At 41.4% G+C, this 17602-nt stretch overlaps 4 protein-coding genes across 4 annotated transcripts; 1 reads left to right on the top strand and 3 right to left on the bottom strand.

The window, feature by feature from the left end:
• Nucleotides 1-251: 251 nt before the first annotated feature.
• Nucleotides 252-4154, bottom strand: nsdhl (NAD(P) dependent 3-beta-hydroxysteroid dehydrogenase NSDHL). The gene is made up of 7 exons (XM_029511735.1): nucleotides 4027-4154; nucleotides 3782-3943; nucleotides 3508-3654; nucleotides 3294-3422; nucleotides 3001-3143; nucleotides 2250-2352; nucleotides 252-1879 (listed from the first exon to the last, which is right to left on the bottom strand). The coding sequence occupies exons 1-7, from the start codon at nucleotides 4045-4047 to the stop codon at nucleotides 1547-1549; spliced, it is 1038 nt and encodes a 345-aa protein (XP_029367595.1). The 5' UTR covers nucleotides 4048-4154; the 3' UTR covers nucleotides 252-1546.
• On the top strand, nucleotides 3008-7323 carry cetn2 (centrin, EF-hand protein, 2). Its single transcript, XM_029511736.1, has 6 exons — nucleotides 3008-3180; nucleotides 5331-5415; nucleotides 5578-5742; nucleotides 5816-5944; nucleotides 6139-6276; nucleotides 6492-7323. The coding sequence occupies exons 2-6, from the start codon at nucleotides 5413-5415 to the stop codon at nucleotides 6579-6581; spliced, it is 525 nt and encodes a 174-aa protein (XP_029367596.1). The 5' UTR covers nucleotides 3008-3180; nucleotides 5331-5412; the 3' UTR covers nucleotides 6582-7323.
• Nucleotides 7324-7713: 390 nt separating this feature from the next.
• Nucleotides 7714-9498, bottom strand: LOC115050473 (olfactory receptor 10G4-like). The gene is made up of 4 exons (XM_029513306.1): nucleotides 9459-9498; nucleotides 9083-9342; nucleotides 8905-9006; nucleotides 7714-8313 (listed from the first exon to the last, which is right to left on the bottom strand). The coding sequence occupies exons 1-4, from the start codon at nucleotides 9496-9498 to the stop codon at nucleotides 7714-7716; spliced, it is 1002 nt and encodes a 333-aa protein (XP_029369166.1).
• Nucleotides 9499-10041: 543 nt separating this feature from the next.
• On the bottom strand, nucleotides 10042-14148 carry LOC115049990 (acidic repeat-containing protein-like). The gene is made up of 13 exons (XM_029512670.1): nucleotides 13995-14148; nucleotides 13749-13851; nucleotides 13095-13287; nucleotides 12935-13007; nucleotides 12795-12844; nucleotides 12583-12649; nucleotides 12399-12469; nucleotides 11899-12300; nucleotides 11626-11791; nucleotides 11358-11502; nucleotides 11119-11254; nucleotides 10795-10999; nucleotides 10042-10680 (listed from the first exon to the last, which is right to left on the bottom strand). Exons 2-13 carry the CDS (start codon nucleotides 13836-13838, stop codon nucleotides 10455-10457), a joined length of 1824 nt encoding a protein of 607 aa, XP_029368530.1. The 5' UTR covers nucleotides 13839-13851; nucleotides 13995-14148; the 3' UTR covers nucleotides 10042-10454.
• Between the last annotated feature and the right edge of the window lie 3454 nt (nucleotides 14149-17602).

Here is a 17602-nt window from a genome sequence, read left to right as displayed (position 1 = left end):
TGACAAAAATGCCTCAACTAGAAAAGGGAAATCTCCACAGAAGCTGATAGTACACTAAGTATAGCAAATGATAAAATGTTAAATAATTTACTTTGCTATTTACAAGCTCAGCATTTATTTATAACTTTGGAATTGTCTAGATCACAGATTTGAATGGGGCAGTAAGAGGACTGTGGCAGCCAATTCATTGTAATTGCCCATCCTATCATTGTATTTGATAACAGGCTGTGAAAGGTATTCCAGCGATTTGTCTAATTTGCAAAAAAAACATCATACTGATGATATATAGCATCTAATGAGAGAGGCAGAGTTACAACACTTCAAAAACAGAAATAGTTTGACAGCATATGTGAATAATATGTCTATTAAAATTCAATGGCCAAATGTGTTAGGCACATGTGCAACTGTTGAGCACTTGATTTGTGAGGTCTGTCAATATTCACATATTTATATGTTCATATAAAAACATCAAAAACAAATAGTCACTGTTATTATTCATATTTCCAACATTTTCAAAATGCTCTTCATTATAAGAGACCGTTCTCCCTCTACACTAAATTACCGTTTTCAGTTTAGCCTGAGTTAATGTGACTATTGAGCAAGGTTTTGGGGTTCTTCGCATAAAATACCCTCTTTCTTCTCTAGACGTGTGCACGAGGACTGTTTCATACCAGGGTCTTTCAGGGACATGTTTTATCAACGTGAACAGGAGGAATAATTGTTTCAGTGCACATATAGATATGTGAACGTTGTTTGTGAACAAACCATAAAAGGTGTGGTGTAATATGTTGCTCTTTATAGCAGCCACTATTTTAACAATCATCTTCCTTATTCATCCTAAAGTTTTGGATGGGATTGACATCAGGGCAGAACTAGTGAAGTCCCTCAACTTGGAAGTCCAAAAACCCTTCTCATGTACATGCATGGGGCACCTATGGTTAACCGTTTCCACAAGTTGTTAGTGCATTATTGTTTGAAGAACCACTTTAAGGCCACATTAAGACTCTCACTATAGACTGAGTGGATTATTACAGCTGAATAAAAGAGTACCAAACAAGAAAACAGACCATATAGTTTAAGCCATATAATGTAAAACTGGTCAGCAGGGTAAACAATCATTTTCTTGCAATTTGTTTCAGGAGAATCATCATTTCATCATAGCCCATGTATTAGGGCATGTTGATTTCTCAGCAGCATCTCACTGTGTGTACAGTAAGTGGATGACATGGCAGTAGAACAGGAACATCTGTAAGCATTCACAGTGTAAGAGAAGGTATTTAAACTGTTATGTAAACTATTCACTAAGTGTTTTAAGTCTTCTCACACTGAGATGTGCTAACATAAGCCAGGACGAGAATCCTCTGCTGCCATCTGCTGGCAAAAATCTGACAAATGCTGAAGAGGCAGATGTTAAGTTTGGGTAAAGATAAACTGTCTCTTCCCTCTCTTCATTGTGATTTGTCCATTTGTTGTGACCTCAACACTTCATTCTCACTTCGAGCACAACTGTATCAGCATCAACTGCCGTACCATCTCCATGGTATCATCAAGCCCCTTGTCTGAGATGAGGGTAGCTCTGCACTGTACGGGCGATCCCTTCCTTCAGACTGACTACCGGCTTGTAGCCCATGTCCTGCTTGGCACGGTTGCAGCTGTAGTAGTGATGGGTTCCAGCCAGAGCCACTCTCATTGGAGTAAAAGTGGGCTTGAAAGAAACTAGAGGACGCAGAATCAGGGCCAGCAGCCACAGGATCAAGGCCAGTCCGTACACAAGAGTGTAGGGGAGGTGGTAGCGTGGAGCAGCATAACCCAGCCCCACCAACACATCAGACATGAAGTCCCAAAATCTCACTGGCTCGTCATTGGTGATGTGGTATGGCTTAAAAGTGAAGCAGAAGACACAAGACAAATACTCAATACTGCAAAAACTAAAAATAAAAAAAATATCAATGCTGTACTGATGGATGATGAGTGATGCAGAGCAGTTGCAAATAAGTTCATTTGTCTTGACAATATTGGCTTGCTTGGCTTCCTATTTGCTTTGGCCTATTGTAGTACTAAATTCATTTTTACCATAATTTGCCCAGCCATAGCCTCATATCGGTATTTCCCTTGTGATGTATAAATGATGCTTGAAAGACAGACCTCTATACTAACCCCTCCCTGCTACTTCTATTACACCAGACACAGGTCATTTAATAGTGTGATATTAAACTGATCTGACTGCCTTCGATCATGTTTTCACTCACTTTTCCACATAAAGGTGAGTCCGGCCTCAGATGTTCAGCAGCCAGGATGTGTCCATGAACCACATTCTCCACAAAGGTGAAATCTACCAGGTTTGTTCCATCACTGTGGCAAATGAATGTATGGGAAATATTAAGTATAATCTGGAAAGGAACAATGAGCTGCAACTTTACACACTGTTACAACAATCTTGAATAACTGTTGCTTTTCAAAGGGCAGTGGAGAAGTGGGTAAGCTGGTAAGAGTGTGGCTGAAGGAGCAGAGGAGTGGATAAGTAAGTTTAGAAGTAGATTTGAAAAATAGCGAAATGTGCGAGTCCAGTCTTAAGAGTTTTCACCCACAGTGTAAAGACAAAAACGCCTGCACCTTAAAAGAAATAACACGGCTGGTGAAGGTTTTAGATTTCATTTAATAAAACAAGTTTGCAAAATGGTGCAGGAAATGGGTCTTTGTGCCAGTGGGGGAAAAAAAACAAAACAAAACAAAACACTGTTGCCATCACAGCTGGCATTGCTGAATCAGTTTACACAATAAACTTAAAAAAAAAAATAGAGCTCTGTGTTTATAACTAGAAAGCCAAAACAGAACTTTTAGTGTTGATTTAACTTGAACTGATTCCACAAATATCGCATTATATTATTTTTAATTACTGTTTAAGCAAGAGCAATGTAATACATCTCTATAAATAAGTGAAACTGTTGTCATTTGGCATCAATGCACTGAAATGATCATACTTACTCCCCTTTAACTTACCCAATGATGAACTTCATCTTGCCCCTGCGAGCTGTATCCACCAGGATAGGAACCAACTGTGGGTCCCGAGGGCCGAAGATGCCATGAGGCCGGATGGCAACTGTGAGGAAACCTTTCTCCCTGTCACAAGCCTCAAGGACCAACTAAAACAAAGGCAGAATACAAGATTCAGCTTTAATGGTGGGTGCTCTTATAACATAAGGCTGATTGTGATGAATTACAGGAAAGATGATACATTGGTGGAGTTCTGAAATCAGAACTCTGAACTCAAGCTGAATATACCGTTATCATACCTTCTCCTGTTCAATCTTGGTTTCTGTGTAGTAGTCAATGGGCTTCTTGGCATAAGGTAGGTCCTCCCTCCCGTTCTTAATGTCTGTCCCTTCAAACACCACGCTGGCACTGCTGGTCAGCACCAATTTCTAGCAAACAGTTAAAACACATTCCTCTCGTCTCGACACAGTGAATGTTGAGCCCGGACAAACAAACAAGCCCAGCCTCTCATACCTGTACTCCAGCCTGGATGCAGGCCTGAATCACGGTGCGGGTGCCCTGAACGTTCACCCTCTCAAACAGAGGCCGGTTGTCACTGCCAGGAGCCGGGGAGGCGCAGTGGAACACCAGGGACGCATCCCTGAGAGCCGGCAGCAGAGCCTGCAGCGGACCCCCACAGAAACAACTTCAGCTGCAGGCTCATGCATCCGTTTGTAAACTGCTCGGGCATCACATTGTGTTGTGTTAGGTGTCTTTGCGGTGGGACAGGGCAGCAGGAGTCCCTCACCTGGCGGTCACAGAGGTCTCCCTGGTGGAAGGACACTCCGGGCAACTCGTAGCTCTGGCGGATGTCGAACACGGACACGGTGTAGCCTCGATCCAGCAGCTTCTCCACCAGGTGTCTGCCCAGGAAGCCCGAGCCGCCGATCACCGCGCAGCGCTTGGTGCTCTGTGGGACACACGGGAAACGGGAATGGGTTATCGGTGCGGCACCTGACTGGAGCAGTCCGCCTCCCTCAGCTGCTAACTCACCGGGCGGACACGCGTCGCCATGATGAGTGAAAGGTGAGGAGACGCCAAGAAAAAACACCCCGAAGACTGACGCACACTGATGTGACAGTGTGTGTGTGGACTAGTGAAACACTAAGACCCGCGTGCTCACAAAGCCAAATGAATCAGCTGAGCCACGCGAGCTCTGCGATTGGCGGAGCTCGCTCTCAGCACGAAGGTAACGTTAGCCGGCAGCCAATAGCGTTCAAAACACGTCAAAGAACGCCACAATTTGAACCAATCGTGGTTCACAACCTGGAACCACAATCCGCCTCGTGTGTCAGAGGCCGCGCCCCCAGGTTTATGTGTTACTTCCGTCGTAAATGATTCATCCGTGGACATGTGCACGTACAGGACGCATCAACTGTATAACCAATGTATCCAAATAAAACGTGAGCACGGATAAACCGGTGCAGACCAGAAGCATCACTTACTTAAAAACGTCAACATGAATCGTATTTGTGGTTGTATTGGGTTGCTTCATTACATCCAGTCGTTGTGCCCCATAAAGCGGCCACTGTGAACATATTAGCATTACAAATAAGATAGCAGACAGTTTCTTCAGTGACACTGCTGGACTGTAAACCATTATAACAGAAATATCACCCTTTGTACGGAGGTGATAAGGGCTCACCTGAGCAAGAGACATGCATATTATCAGCATTTTCCCGCTTGACTATTATCATTAATTGATTATCTTATAATTCTCAGTATTACTACCACATATTCGAATAAGCTCTAACTGTAGATCTCTAATGTGCTCACACTAGAAGGTGCATCGAGATCTTTTCACTATTGAGTGTATGCTCAGTTTATGTCACACAGTGGTTTAAATAATGAGATATTTTCCATAACATTATGTCACATTCTCCACGTCGTGTTTCAGTAATTTATACCTCTATGGATAAACCCATTCAATTCATTCTCTGCGGCTCTCAATTTTCTAGTCGTGCTTTGAGCCCCCGTGATTTTCAGTGACCAATCATCTTTCTGCCCGATCGGTGCGTTTGTTTTTTACTCCGTCCCGTGCCTGTCCGTGTATCACCTCACCGCCCCGGCGGGCGGGGAAGCGCGGAGCCACAAAGGGTGAACAAACCAACACACCTCTCCTCCATCCGACAGCTGAAGTGCTGAGTGCTGCCGACATCCACAGACGGTCATTTTCTCCTCATTTTGTCAGAAGCTGTTGTTGGATCAGACGATCAGAGTCTCGGTGCGGTTAAATGGTTCATGTGAACGACTAATGTAAAATAGAAACCGTTTGATGATCCCTCTTTAAATGACAGGGAGGCTTCACAGCCCAGAGGAAATCATTGACTCTCTAACAGATCTGCGGCTTCTCTTTAACAAGCAAGTGAAAAGCAGCTAATGGTGAGTGAAATTGTCTGATTATTTTAGAATGATTTACATTTATATCAGCGCTTTCCCACAGCCTTATTCTTGTTGCTTAATAGTCAGGATGTAGTTTTCATCCAGAAACCTCTGTGGTGCTGATGACATCAGAGATGTGTCTTCTTCCTGTGTCCCCATCAGGCGACCAGTGCCAAGAGACCATCCCTGCAGGGTCCAGTACCCCCTCCTCGGAAGAAGTCAGCCCCCAAACCAGAGCTGACCGAGGAGCAGAAGCAGGAAATCAGGGAGGCCTTTGAGCTGTTTGACACAGATTGTTCTGGATACATTGATGTCAAAGAGCTCAAGGTACAATAGTTATTGTTTAAACATCACAACCTGAGAGATGGTGCATCCATCCACCTTGTTTGCCCTGTTTCAGGTCGCAATGAGAGCTTTGGGGTTTGAGCCAAAGAAAGAGGAGATCAAGAAGATGATTGGTGAAGTGGATAAGGATGGCACAGGGAGGATCTCCTTCACTGACTTCCTTACTGTCATGACACAGAAAATGGTAGATATCTGTTCTCTATATGCATCTCCACTGCATGCAACAGTGATGCATCTCTTCAAGGTGCTTCTTTTATTAGACCTGATAGCCTTCATTCCACTATTGTCAGTCCCATTTAGTTTGATTATGTTTGTATTGCTTTTCAATGGCACACACAAACTGCCTAGTTTCTGATCTGGTTATTCTCTTGTCCTAAGGCTGAGAAGGACTCCAAAGAGGAGATCCTGAAAGCTTTCCGCCTGTTCGATGATGACGAGACAGGCAAGATCTCCTTCAAGAATCTGAAGAGAGTAGCCAAAGAACTTGGTGAGAATCTGACAGACGAGGAGCTGCAGGTAAAGCCACATAATTATGTAATAAACAACAAGTACATCTAAAGACTAAAAAAAAAACTCATCCCAATAAAAGTGTTTACACAGCCAGGGGCTGTGGCTATAATTGTAAATAATGTCAACAAGTCACTCGCTAATAAATGCAGGCAAACTAGCTTGATTTGCTTGTAGCATCCCTTTGTCCAATTCAGCTCCTCCTCTGTTGTGTATTTGTGAAGGAAATGATAGATGAAGCAGACAGGGATGGGGATGGAGAAGTCAACCAGCAGGAGTTCCTGCGCATAATGAAGAAGACCTGCCTGTACTGAAAGAGCTGCGTGACATTTGTGATGGTGATACGGTGTCGGGAGGACCAGTGCTGGTTTTACATAATAATGCTGCTCATATATCTAGTTGCATCTCAAAATGTCATTTTCCTTGTTATGTTGTGCCATTTTCACTTAAAAAGATTTATCCGTCACATATGTCAAGGAACAACTTGAACCAATTATTTATCTTCCGTGATAATCTACATTACATTTGCCAAAAAACTATAAGAGAATACTCTCTTACTTGTTTGAAATGCTGCATACTTTGATAATGTTAACGATAATATGTCAGTTATTTGTTGTCAAGGAAATCTCAGTGCCTGCCTCAATACGGTGATAAACACAGTACATTCCAATGCTTTGATTGATAACACAATGTGTGCATTAAGTTTCATCTGTCCATGGGATGCTTGATATACTGGCAACTCTTGTGTTTCATATATCCTTGTTTGTAATGTGAGCAGTTGGTGAAGTACTGATGACTTGGCAGTGCTGTCTCACCTCAGTGCTACCTGTGGATTTGTGCCTGAGCCTCTTAAAAGGGGTGATCATCACAATCAGGGAAGCTGCCCCCCCCAACTCACAAATCTTCCCCTCATTATCTTTCAAATATGCTTGAATGTTCATGTATTTTTCTCGTAGCATTGAATAATTATCTTTCTGCAGTGTATATTTACTCTGTATTCCTGAACGTTTTGTATGATATATGGTCAGTTTAAAAGCAGATATATAACACATTATTGTATAAACACAAATTAAACATCTTGAAGCAGTTTACCCTTCATGTGATTTCTGTTTATTTAAAGCATCTAGTACCTATGCAATGATTATCAGTGATTGAACAGCTTGTTTTTTTTTACATGTTTTTTGCTTGCACCACAAAAGCTAAATCTTGCTATTCTGCCAATCATAAAACATGTTTCGTTTGCCTTTGAAATACAAATTACAGGAAGATGCTGCTATCCCAATATAGTGTATTGACTCAGCTGTCCAACCATACCTTTTCAAACAATCAAGTGGTGTGATACATGTGATAAGACTTTCTATACTAAGCAGCAAGATGCTGCTCTTCACATTCATGCATTAGATTAAAGAAGGAGATCAACAAATGAATTCTCATCCGACCTTGTGATTAACTCTGGCTGATGACTTGGTTCCTGTGTGCAGCCTGTCTCATCCTCTGCTGCAGCTCCCGTGAGCGATACCCATAGACTAATGGGATGAGTGACACTCCCAAGTTGTAGGTAATGGTTGCTGCAATGTCAAAAGCATCACTGTGCAGGTAGCCGGGAATCAAGTAGCTGTCCATGACTACAGGAACTGAAAAGAGAAGAGTCTGAACAGCCTGGAGGGTCAGAGTCACACAAGCTCTCCTGGTGCAAAGCAGTCCTGCACGCATGTCCCAGCAGAGCAGGCAGAAACATCCCAGGATGGTCAGAGAGCAGAGTGGCACCACCACAGCAATTCCCACAGTGGAGTAAAGCAGCATGGCCGATGTCCCGGACAGGCACGGTGTAAGGATAAGAGGTCGACAGCGGGCAAAGGAAAAATTTACCTGGACAGTGTTGAGGCTGATGCATACCGCAACACCGCTGAACACAAATGATAAGGTCCAGATGGCTGCAACTGTTACATGTTTCCTTTGAGGACATATCAAGAATTCATAGCGCAGGGGCCACTTGATAGCTACAAATCGGTCCATAGCCAGGGCAGTACTGAGCAAAAGGTCTACCTGCACAAAAGGTAAAACATAAATGTAATTTTCCTTTTAGTTGTCAAAGCATAAAGTATAATGTGACCACTTTTAGCCTGAAATATTTTGGAATAGCAGTTACAGATACGGTAAAATTTACTGTAGTTAACTGTGTGGCCTTATTTATCTTCTCTTCTAATGTAACATTAGATACTTTGCTATTAAGTAATTCTGAACCTTCACTTTGGAGAGCCTAACCCTTAATAACACAGTCAAGGGTGTTATACTGTTGGCTGCTATTTGTCTTAGAGCTGGAAATAATGACTATATTCATCACTGGTGTTGACCCTCTCTCCATAACTGACTGATTGATCATTTGACACACAGAACGCCTTATCTCAGCTTCTTAGACTGACAAATGAGAAAATCTTCACATTCGAGGGGCTGGAGCAAAAAGCCTCAACAATCAATTGATTATACTAATTACTGAAGATTCATTATGTTTCAATAATTATTAACTGACTGGTTATTTCACGATTACAATGTAGACTGGTCTATGAAACATACTTTAGCTGGGTATGACCAAAGACAAATAAAAATGGATTGGAGCATAATCAACAAATGACAAACCAATGAGCAGGCCTGGATAGCAGCACAGAAGATCAGACAGTCGGTCACAGGCATACCCTCTCTGCATGTTAGAAGAACTGTTTTGATTGTCCAGATAAGCTGCTGAAAAGGTAAAGATGGTCACTTAGCATAAAAGGCACATCTCAGATCAGTTAAAAGCTGATTTCAATGGACCTACTTGGAGATTGTCACATAAGAGGAGGTGTGCAAGGAGCAGGAAGTGAGTGTGCTTGAGGAGGGAGGGGGGTCGTGCGATGACCAAGAGTAAAGGAAGACTGAGAATGGCGTTGGAGGTGCAGCTCACACACATGCTGACCATCTTGACCAAGTGGAAGATGGTGGAGTTAATCTGCATCTGGCTCTCTAGTACTGTCACATTGCAGCGGACATCCATGACATAAAGCTCACTTTGGCCAGCCACCTCAATAGTCTTGTTTCCTAATATGAAAAAATATGTTGTTGGCTCCTAGGAATTTAACAAAAAAAATAAAAAATTAAATAAATAAAAACCTCACCCCTCATAAACTTAAGGAAGATGTGATACACACCCTCACCTGTTTCAAAGTCTTCTCCCTTGAGAAATCCTAACAGCATAGTACAGCAGATGGATAGATGGTGAGAACTGCGTCTTTTTGATGGCCAATTCAAAAGTACATTGTCCTTTTATGCGCCTGCAGTACATTTACCCAGCTTCACCACGTCAACATGTTCAGACCTCAGGTATCAAACTTCATCCAGGTGGATAGTGATGTGTCAACAGCTAGTGTTTGTTAACTGGATTCCATTTGCTTATTTATACAAATGTCAGGAGCAGGATTAATACATTTGGATAGAATTGCACTCTACCTGTCAATATTTGCCTGATAGCATCCTCAAAGCCGTGGAAAATATACCACCCTGCATTACTCACACACTGTGCCATATTTATGTAAAATATATAAGGACAGACCACATCTAGACAAAAGAAAATAGTCATCCAAAATCTCCCTTTGTGTTGGCTAAGCAAAACAAGTATGAACTCCTTCGACCTAAAGGATTTATACTGGAGAAACATCAATGTTGACTGTTATTAGTTTCATAAATATACAACTGAAGTCCCTTAACATTTTATTTCATGAATACGAAGCAAAATTTCAATAGAATGTTTTACTAGGGCCACAACTTTAACTGTTCATTACCAAACATATGTACACAAAAATGTAAAAGGTTTATTGAATGTATAGTCAGATATTAAACTTGTTTTTCAAATAGCAAAATTCAAGCCAGTCAAATATTTAAAAGACATATGTACCTGATCATACTGGAATGATAGATACCAATGAGGACAAGTCAAAGACACACAAACACAAACTTACTGTCAAGGCTCAGTTTTCCCATTAAGAACAGCAAATACAGAAACAAAGAAATATAAAAACAGATTCAAAGGTAACAATCACAGCTGCCCACTGATGTAAGACTAATTCATTGAGGTACTTGGGTGTTCAGACAAGTTTCCTGTGGCTTTTGAAGTCCAAGGCTTTAAGTATGGTTATAAGTAAGACCTCAGACCTTTAACTGAGTTTAGTCATGGAGGCAAAGTCAGCACTAAGCTTACGCATCACGTCTGCATGGCTTTGTCCTGCTAGCTCCTGTCGAACAGTCCCATAATGCTGTTTGACAAAGCTGGCGAAAGGTGTTGGAGCGCGCGGCTTGGAAGGAGTCAGTAAGACCAGCTGGCCAGTGCAGAGGGCACAAACAAACCTCTGAGTGTCCAGTGACTTGGAATGGCGCCCAATGCTGAGGAACCGTGGATAAATTCAGGTTAGGAATTTTACCCACTAAAAAGCAACATACAAGTCTGTGAAATGCAAGAGTTATAAAGAATGAAGTTGATAGTTGAATCAGACTTACGTATTTTTGCAGCGGGTGCATTGGTACTGGAATTTGTACTTGATGTCGTAGCTGTGGCAGCGGCTGACCATGGGCAGCTCAGGATGCACCACAGTGGATTTGCGCGCATAAAACTTCCAGAACTTCCCGTGGCCGTCCCTCACACCATTAATCAGCCACGTTGCAGCGTGACACATCTCGTGTATCAGAGTGTCCCTGAGACGATCTAGGAGGGAGGCACAGTTAAATAAGGCTGTGTGAATTTGTGATTGAATCACATTATATTTACATTCAGGGACAAGGAAGCAGAATCTGTTTATTACTTGAGTCTATCTGGGTGTTTACCTGCAGAGTCACAGACTTTCTCTGACAGTTCAATGCGGGCATAACGGCTCCCTCCACCTCGCTCCTGTCCTGTGATACAGTAACCGGCTGTTTTTCTCATTTTCTTATTCCATTTCACGGATAAATTGGCAGGGAGCTGGAAAAGAACACGCAATGGAATCAAGCAATATAAAATATGTCTATGCTATAAAATTCAACTGGATAACAACACTGAAATGAGTGAAATTGTCATTCAGCACCTTGCTGTCAAACACACTGGCATTGTACAGCTGGTAGAGTTTGCTGGTGAGGTCTTCTTTGTTCTGTTTAAAATTGCGGCCGTAGGTAGACCCAGGGTTTGACAACAACTGCAAGAAACACCCTGGAGTCTTACACTGCATTACCCTAGAATGAATGTGTCAAACTGAGTGAGTAAGAATGGCACTTTAAACAGAACATTGTTAACATTGTTGAAATGTGCTTCAAACATTCTGGTGGTAGGTTTAATTAAAGAAAAAACAGATGTACCTGCTGGTAGGGCCATGTGTAGGCTCTGTTTGATTGACTACTGGCTTCAAGAAGGTAGATTTCCCTGGTGTTTTCAGATTCAGAGGTGTTTCCCCAGCTGATTTAGAGGCTGGTGTTGCGCTTCCCTTCGTAGAAATAACCTCCACAGGAGCCTCCTTACTGCACTCTAGATTTAAAAAACATAATATAACCACACAACTAAAACCAAAATAGGACTATAGGACTGTTGCAAGTATATGCAATAAAACATTTTAATAAAAATTAAGCCCTTACCTTGGGTGTTCTTTGGTAAGAATGAGGTACTAGTTAAGGGTTTTTTCTTTTTCAGTCTCTCAAGGAGGGATGTGAACTCCTCCTCAGAACTGGACAATTCATCCAACTTAGATGGTGCTGAGAAAGTACGCTTGGGAGATGGAGTTTCGTGGGAAGGAGGTAAAAAAGAAGAATGGAAAGGAGGTGAAGGCAGTGATGGTGAATCCTTGTTTTTATCATTCGGCAGACCCTTATTCTTGTGAGCTTCTGGCAGGGCTTTTGGTCGCGAATGACGAGTTCTCCAAGTGCTCTTGACCACAATATTATCATCGTCGTCGTCACTAATAAAGACTGGGGAGTCCCATTGAGACAATGGTCTCCTCTGTGAACGTTGAGCTGCTGGAGTAGTGCTCTTCTTAGGTACTGAAAAACAGGACAAACGAAAAGTCATCACTACACACTGTTCTACATTGCTTTTCTTTGAAATCCAACATCAGTATCAAGAAATTCAAAGGTAATACCTTTAAGTGACACTCTTGGCTGAATAAAGTCATCGTCTGAAGAGTGGTCATCCACTATGAAGTTTTTAAGGCTTTAAAAGACAAACACAGGTAGTCCAGATTTTTATTTATATATATATATATATATATATATATATATATATATATATATATATATATATATATATATATATAAAAAACTCACCTGTCTTCACTCCCACTCTCTGATATTGCCCTAGGCTTAGTATTAGGGGTTTTCATATGTTGCAAAACTAAGAAGCAATAAGAAAAAAGATTAAATGAATAGCAAATCTCACAATAAGACATTTTCCTTGTCATCTCAGTTCTTACTAATTTAAGTATTATATGCAAGTATTTAAAATAATGACAGCACCAAAAAGAAAAACAGCGACTCACATGTCTCAAAACTGCCATCATCATCTGAGCTCACCACAAGAACCTTTGAACTAAAAAGCAAAACGCAGGTGAGGAGGAAAACTCCCATGCCCCAAAGTTTATAGACACAAAAACATTTCCAGTGAGCTCCATTTTCATACCTGTCTTTCTTTGCTGAGGTACACATTTTTGGTGTGGCTGGATTAGCTTTTGATTTCGTCCTTGCTGTGAGAACTTAAGATTAAATATGTTGAAATAAAAAATTATCATTTGGTCAAACTGGCTCATGCAATTTCAGAAAATTCATACAATTCAACTCACACTTGTCAAAGTCATCGTCACTGGAGTCAGTCAAAGCCCTGCTTTTGGAATCATTTCCCTGGAAGCAATAGTTCTCCTTCTCTGGATCTTCTTCACTGTCAGAGAGTTCAGCCTGGAGAAGTAAAGATGCTGGATCCATTGCTCGATGACCACTTGTGGCAAAATGACGAGATTTGCTAGTCACCTTCAACAGCTAGAAACAATGAAGAGGATTTACAACTCCAACCAGAGCCATTTAAAATATTAAATAGGGTTTTTATAGTTAAAAATCTGTTTAATGTTTTTTTAGGGTTTTACTTAACAAAATTGCTGTAAAAACTGTTTCATGGCAATGTACTTAACTGACTGGTTTTATCTGACCAGATGTCTAAAACTCAAGTCTATTGAGTTGAAAATAATGCAAGAAAAAAAACAACAACTCATATTTAAGAAGATGGAAAGAGATTTTTCTTTTACTTAAACAGCTAAAACAAGTAATTTTCAAACTGTTAAAACTGCAATTTAATCATCTGCCAGCTGAATAAAAGACTTGCGCTCCTCGTGCTGTATTTTAACATATTTGTGAATTGTTCTTTCTCCCAGTCAATGAAAAAGAAATAATTATATAATATTATCTTTCTTCACTGTCCATCATTAGTCAAAAACGCAGTCCACCTCTTTCTCTTCTCTGTGCAGTCCTTCCTTAACAGCCCAGCCCATCTTTTTGGCAACTCTTTCAAACAGTTTGGAGGTGTCATCGTTCATGGTTGGCTCTGGCCTGTGAAAACAGTCAGCACACCAGGACGAGCCATTTAACTTACTAACACCACAAAGTAAAGCAGGCTGGTATAACGTGAGCATTTCCTCATTTACTATTACTCATAAACAAAGCTACGCGACCGACAGAGCTACTAGCGTTACCGTTATCAGCCTTTTAGCTCTGGCGTTGGACTCCAAGCGCTTAAATTTTGTTTTTTCCTTTTTTTCCGGAAGGGTAAATTACATCACAACAAAATATTCAATCCCGTATATCCGCCAAAATGTGACGACTTAAAAAAACAGTGCCTTAAAGTTAGAAGAGTCAGGTGGCAGAAAATCCGACGAAGAAGAAATTCAAACCTAGTGTTCAATTTAACAGGAAGTCGTCACCAAGACAACTAACCAATCACAGCGAGCTGACGTAATGGCAGCGTAGGCCAGTTTGTAGCGCCGTGATCATAAAATGTTATTATCTGGTTAAACATTCATGCCTTTGTGGCATAGTTACGTTTTTTTCAGTAGTAATTTCTAGCTGACCAACTAGGTCGTGATGTGTCGTTCGTGAACGATTCCTTCATTTTGATCTCATTTTTTGTATGACTCTGGAGTGACAAGTCATCTCAGTGGTTGATTCGTTTTTTCCCCCCGCGCATGCGCACCACAAGTTCTGAGTCGTTATTCCGTATTTTTCATAATTCACGAAGTGCTCATAAAATAGGCTATAGGTCTACATAATTGTCATTGCTCGACCAACCAGTTAAACTGTAGCATATACACAACAAAAATTCAGCAACAAAGCATGGTATTTATTTACTTTTATAACAAATCAACAGGCGTGGACTCGGAGCTGAGAAGAAGCGGTCACGTGGGTTGCTGGAGCCAATCCCAGCTCACTTTGGGTACTACGTCATCACGGTTAGGTCACGTGATGTAAACGTGAAATGGCGAAATAGCGCAAATGTATGCTGCAACTCAAGCAGCGCTGTGGCGCAGCGGTAACGCTGCCGCCCCTCGCCTAGGTGGGGCGAGTTCGATTCCCGGCTAGGGTATGTGATGGGTCACGTGATGGGTATGTGATGTGAATGTATGATGTAATGTAACCCCGGGGTTTAGTCATGATGTAATGATGTAAATGTAACAAGTGATGTAATGACTGTAAATATATACACATAATGTAAATGTAATGACTGTAACTGTATACATGATGTAATGTTGATGTATGTATGATATATATATATGTAAAGGTCCATTCCCGGTGTGGGCACCTGAACGTGTCTACAGGTTGCGAGTGATGGACTGGGCTAATGCAGATACGGCGCCCCCCCCAGGACCTAGGCCGAACCACACCAGACGGGTGACGGCACCCCTCCAGGAACGGACCGAGACAGGACGCGACCACAGACTAGACCAGTAAAAGAGCGAATCACCTCCGGAGCTGACTTGTTTATGGGAGGAGGAAATACAACTCTTTTAGTGATAGTTAAGATGTAATATGTAATATTTGAGTTACAAAAGTTTCTAACTTGTTTTCTTCCTAATTGTAACCCCCCACCGATCCTTCACTAAGCCCCGCCCCTTGGTTACTGTTGGTATGCTAGCCTGTTGTCTGTTGTCTGAAGTTCGGTAGGAAAATGTCCAGTCAGCATCAGTCCAGTGATCAGAAAGGAAAAGAAAGAATAAGAAAATAAAGGGTTGAGAAATTTTCTATACAAATGTTTTTTAAAAAGGTGGTGACGGCGAATTTGGGACGAGAAACGTAGAGCAAGGTAAGAAACAGGGCCGTTAGCTTGTAACGTAAGCTAACTAGCTTACTAGCCAGCTCTAATGCTAACATCCATTAGCCTAGCTTCTATTAAAGCCCAACACAAAACGTTATCTTTGACAGAAACAGCTGAGTTTGGGAGCTCCATCAGAAAGGAAGAGACGGAGAGGGCTCCAACTGCAGTCAGGTCACGGAGAAAGTGACATGGGCGTCAGAGGAATTTAAGTCGTTGGCTTTATTTCTGTACTGGCTGTAAGATCCAGGAAGGATGACCATATTCTTAACTGGAACACGTACAGACATGGCCACGATGTAGAATCCTCACCCTACCTGGATTATTTCTCCATAACGATCAGGTCATTCTACATCATATATCTTGGTCGTATTACCTGGTGTGTATCACCACGTTTCTTCTTTAAGTACGCACGGTAACATAGCACCTACGCACGATTCAGCAGTAAATCAGCGTAAAGGGGAACCGAATCGATTGACACACCGGCAAATGAAGTAATGAGTCATTTCAACTTCGGTAGGCTTGGGCCCAAAAGGGTGCTCAACTGTTTAACAAAAGCAAATTTGTGTATTATATGCCAAGTGAAGCAGACCATGTTGCTCTTCGGTGTTTGAAAGCCGACAACTACAGCGCCACATTGGTTACAATGAACGAATGACTTTTTTGTTAATTTTACAATTTAACAATATTAAGGTTGCTTTTACACCAACAGCATTTAGGGCGCACTTAACGATTTTGAGCCCTTGGTTCGGTACGTTTGCGTCAGTGTCAATGGATCCACCGCACTTTGGTGAGCACCAAATCACCCGGGTCGAGACCTCCCTGAAAGGTTGGCCCTAACTTTGGTGCTGTGCCTCTGGTGTGAAAGCAACCAAAACAAACTGGACCAAAGCGCTCTAGTTTTCATGCATTGTGGGTAAAAGTATTCATTTTATTTCCTGGGGTTAGGGTTAGGAGTGCAACGCACTTGTTGCACTTGTCTTGGCAGTCTATTTTGATTTTAGAAATGTGCATATGTGAAAGCTAACCGTGCCAACGTCGTTTTTTTTCTGCCTGGTGCGGACCAAAGCAATCAAACTATAGGTCTGAAAGCACCCTAAAAGTGCTGAGTCAATAAAAAGAAACAAACGTCCCATCACTACAACCAAGTCAGTTGTGGTACAGTAGTTCTTGAAATTCAACATGAAGACTGAAAGGTTTAGGCATAAAACATTATATCCATATAAACCAGACTAAAAACAGTACAGCCTTTACATTTACCCCAATTCCCTGATAGTTATCCCAAACTAGATCTCAAAACCAGGACTAGATTTTATAGTGTTCGAATGACTGAGTCAAGAGGAACAAAACACAGTTCAGCCATCTTTATTTTTTTAATTATATTTAGAGCCTTGTGGCATCATTGACAGCATACAATTAACAGACAATACAAAAACAAAAACTGCTTAGAAAATACTTACCTAGGCCGTTCCTTGTGTGATTAAAAGAAAAACGAGATCAATTTGTGAACAGCTGACATCTGAACTGAAATTTAGGCCCTTTCCAATTGCTTGAGACTCCTTTCTCCAGCTTTGCCCTATTATTTTACACTGCAGTGTGACATCAAACAGGACAACAGCTACTGAACATATTTCTTGATTGGCAAGAATGTGTAAAAAGTTGGTGTTAATTGAGGGAAGTCTTTATCTAGACCACATTTCTCAAAACTTACACATCTACTAATTGTAGTCATTTAATAACCCCTTGAGACAAACTAAAGAGCACTTGCAATCTATGTTTTACAATTGCATGTTAAAGCTGAAGAAATTTGAGTCAGTCACAATGTTTATGGTGCAACATTGCCCATTTAAAACAACACTCTTTATCCATTTATAAATAGATCAACAAGTAATAATGGCTGGACATTCTCTCCACAAGCTGCAATTAGTCCTGTATGCACACTGACAAGGAAAAAAAGGAAAAAAAAAAAAAACATCCATTGATCCAAGTACTGAA

This window comes from Echeneis naucrates, chromosome 10, assembly GCF_900963305.1.
Source record: "Echeneis naucrates chromosome 10, fEcheNa1.1, whole genome shotgun sequence".
Taxonomy (NCBI): Eukaryota; Metazoa; Chordata; class Actinopteri; order Carangiformes; family Echeneidae; genus Echeneis; species Echeneis naucrates.
The sequence above is the reverse complement of the archived record's forward strand: the minus strand, read 5'-3'. Positions and strand labels throughout refer to the sequence as shown.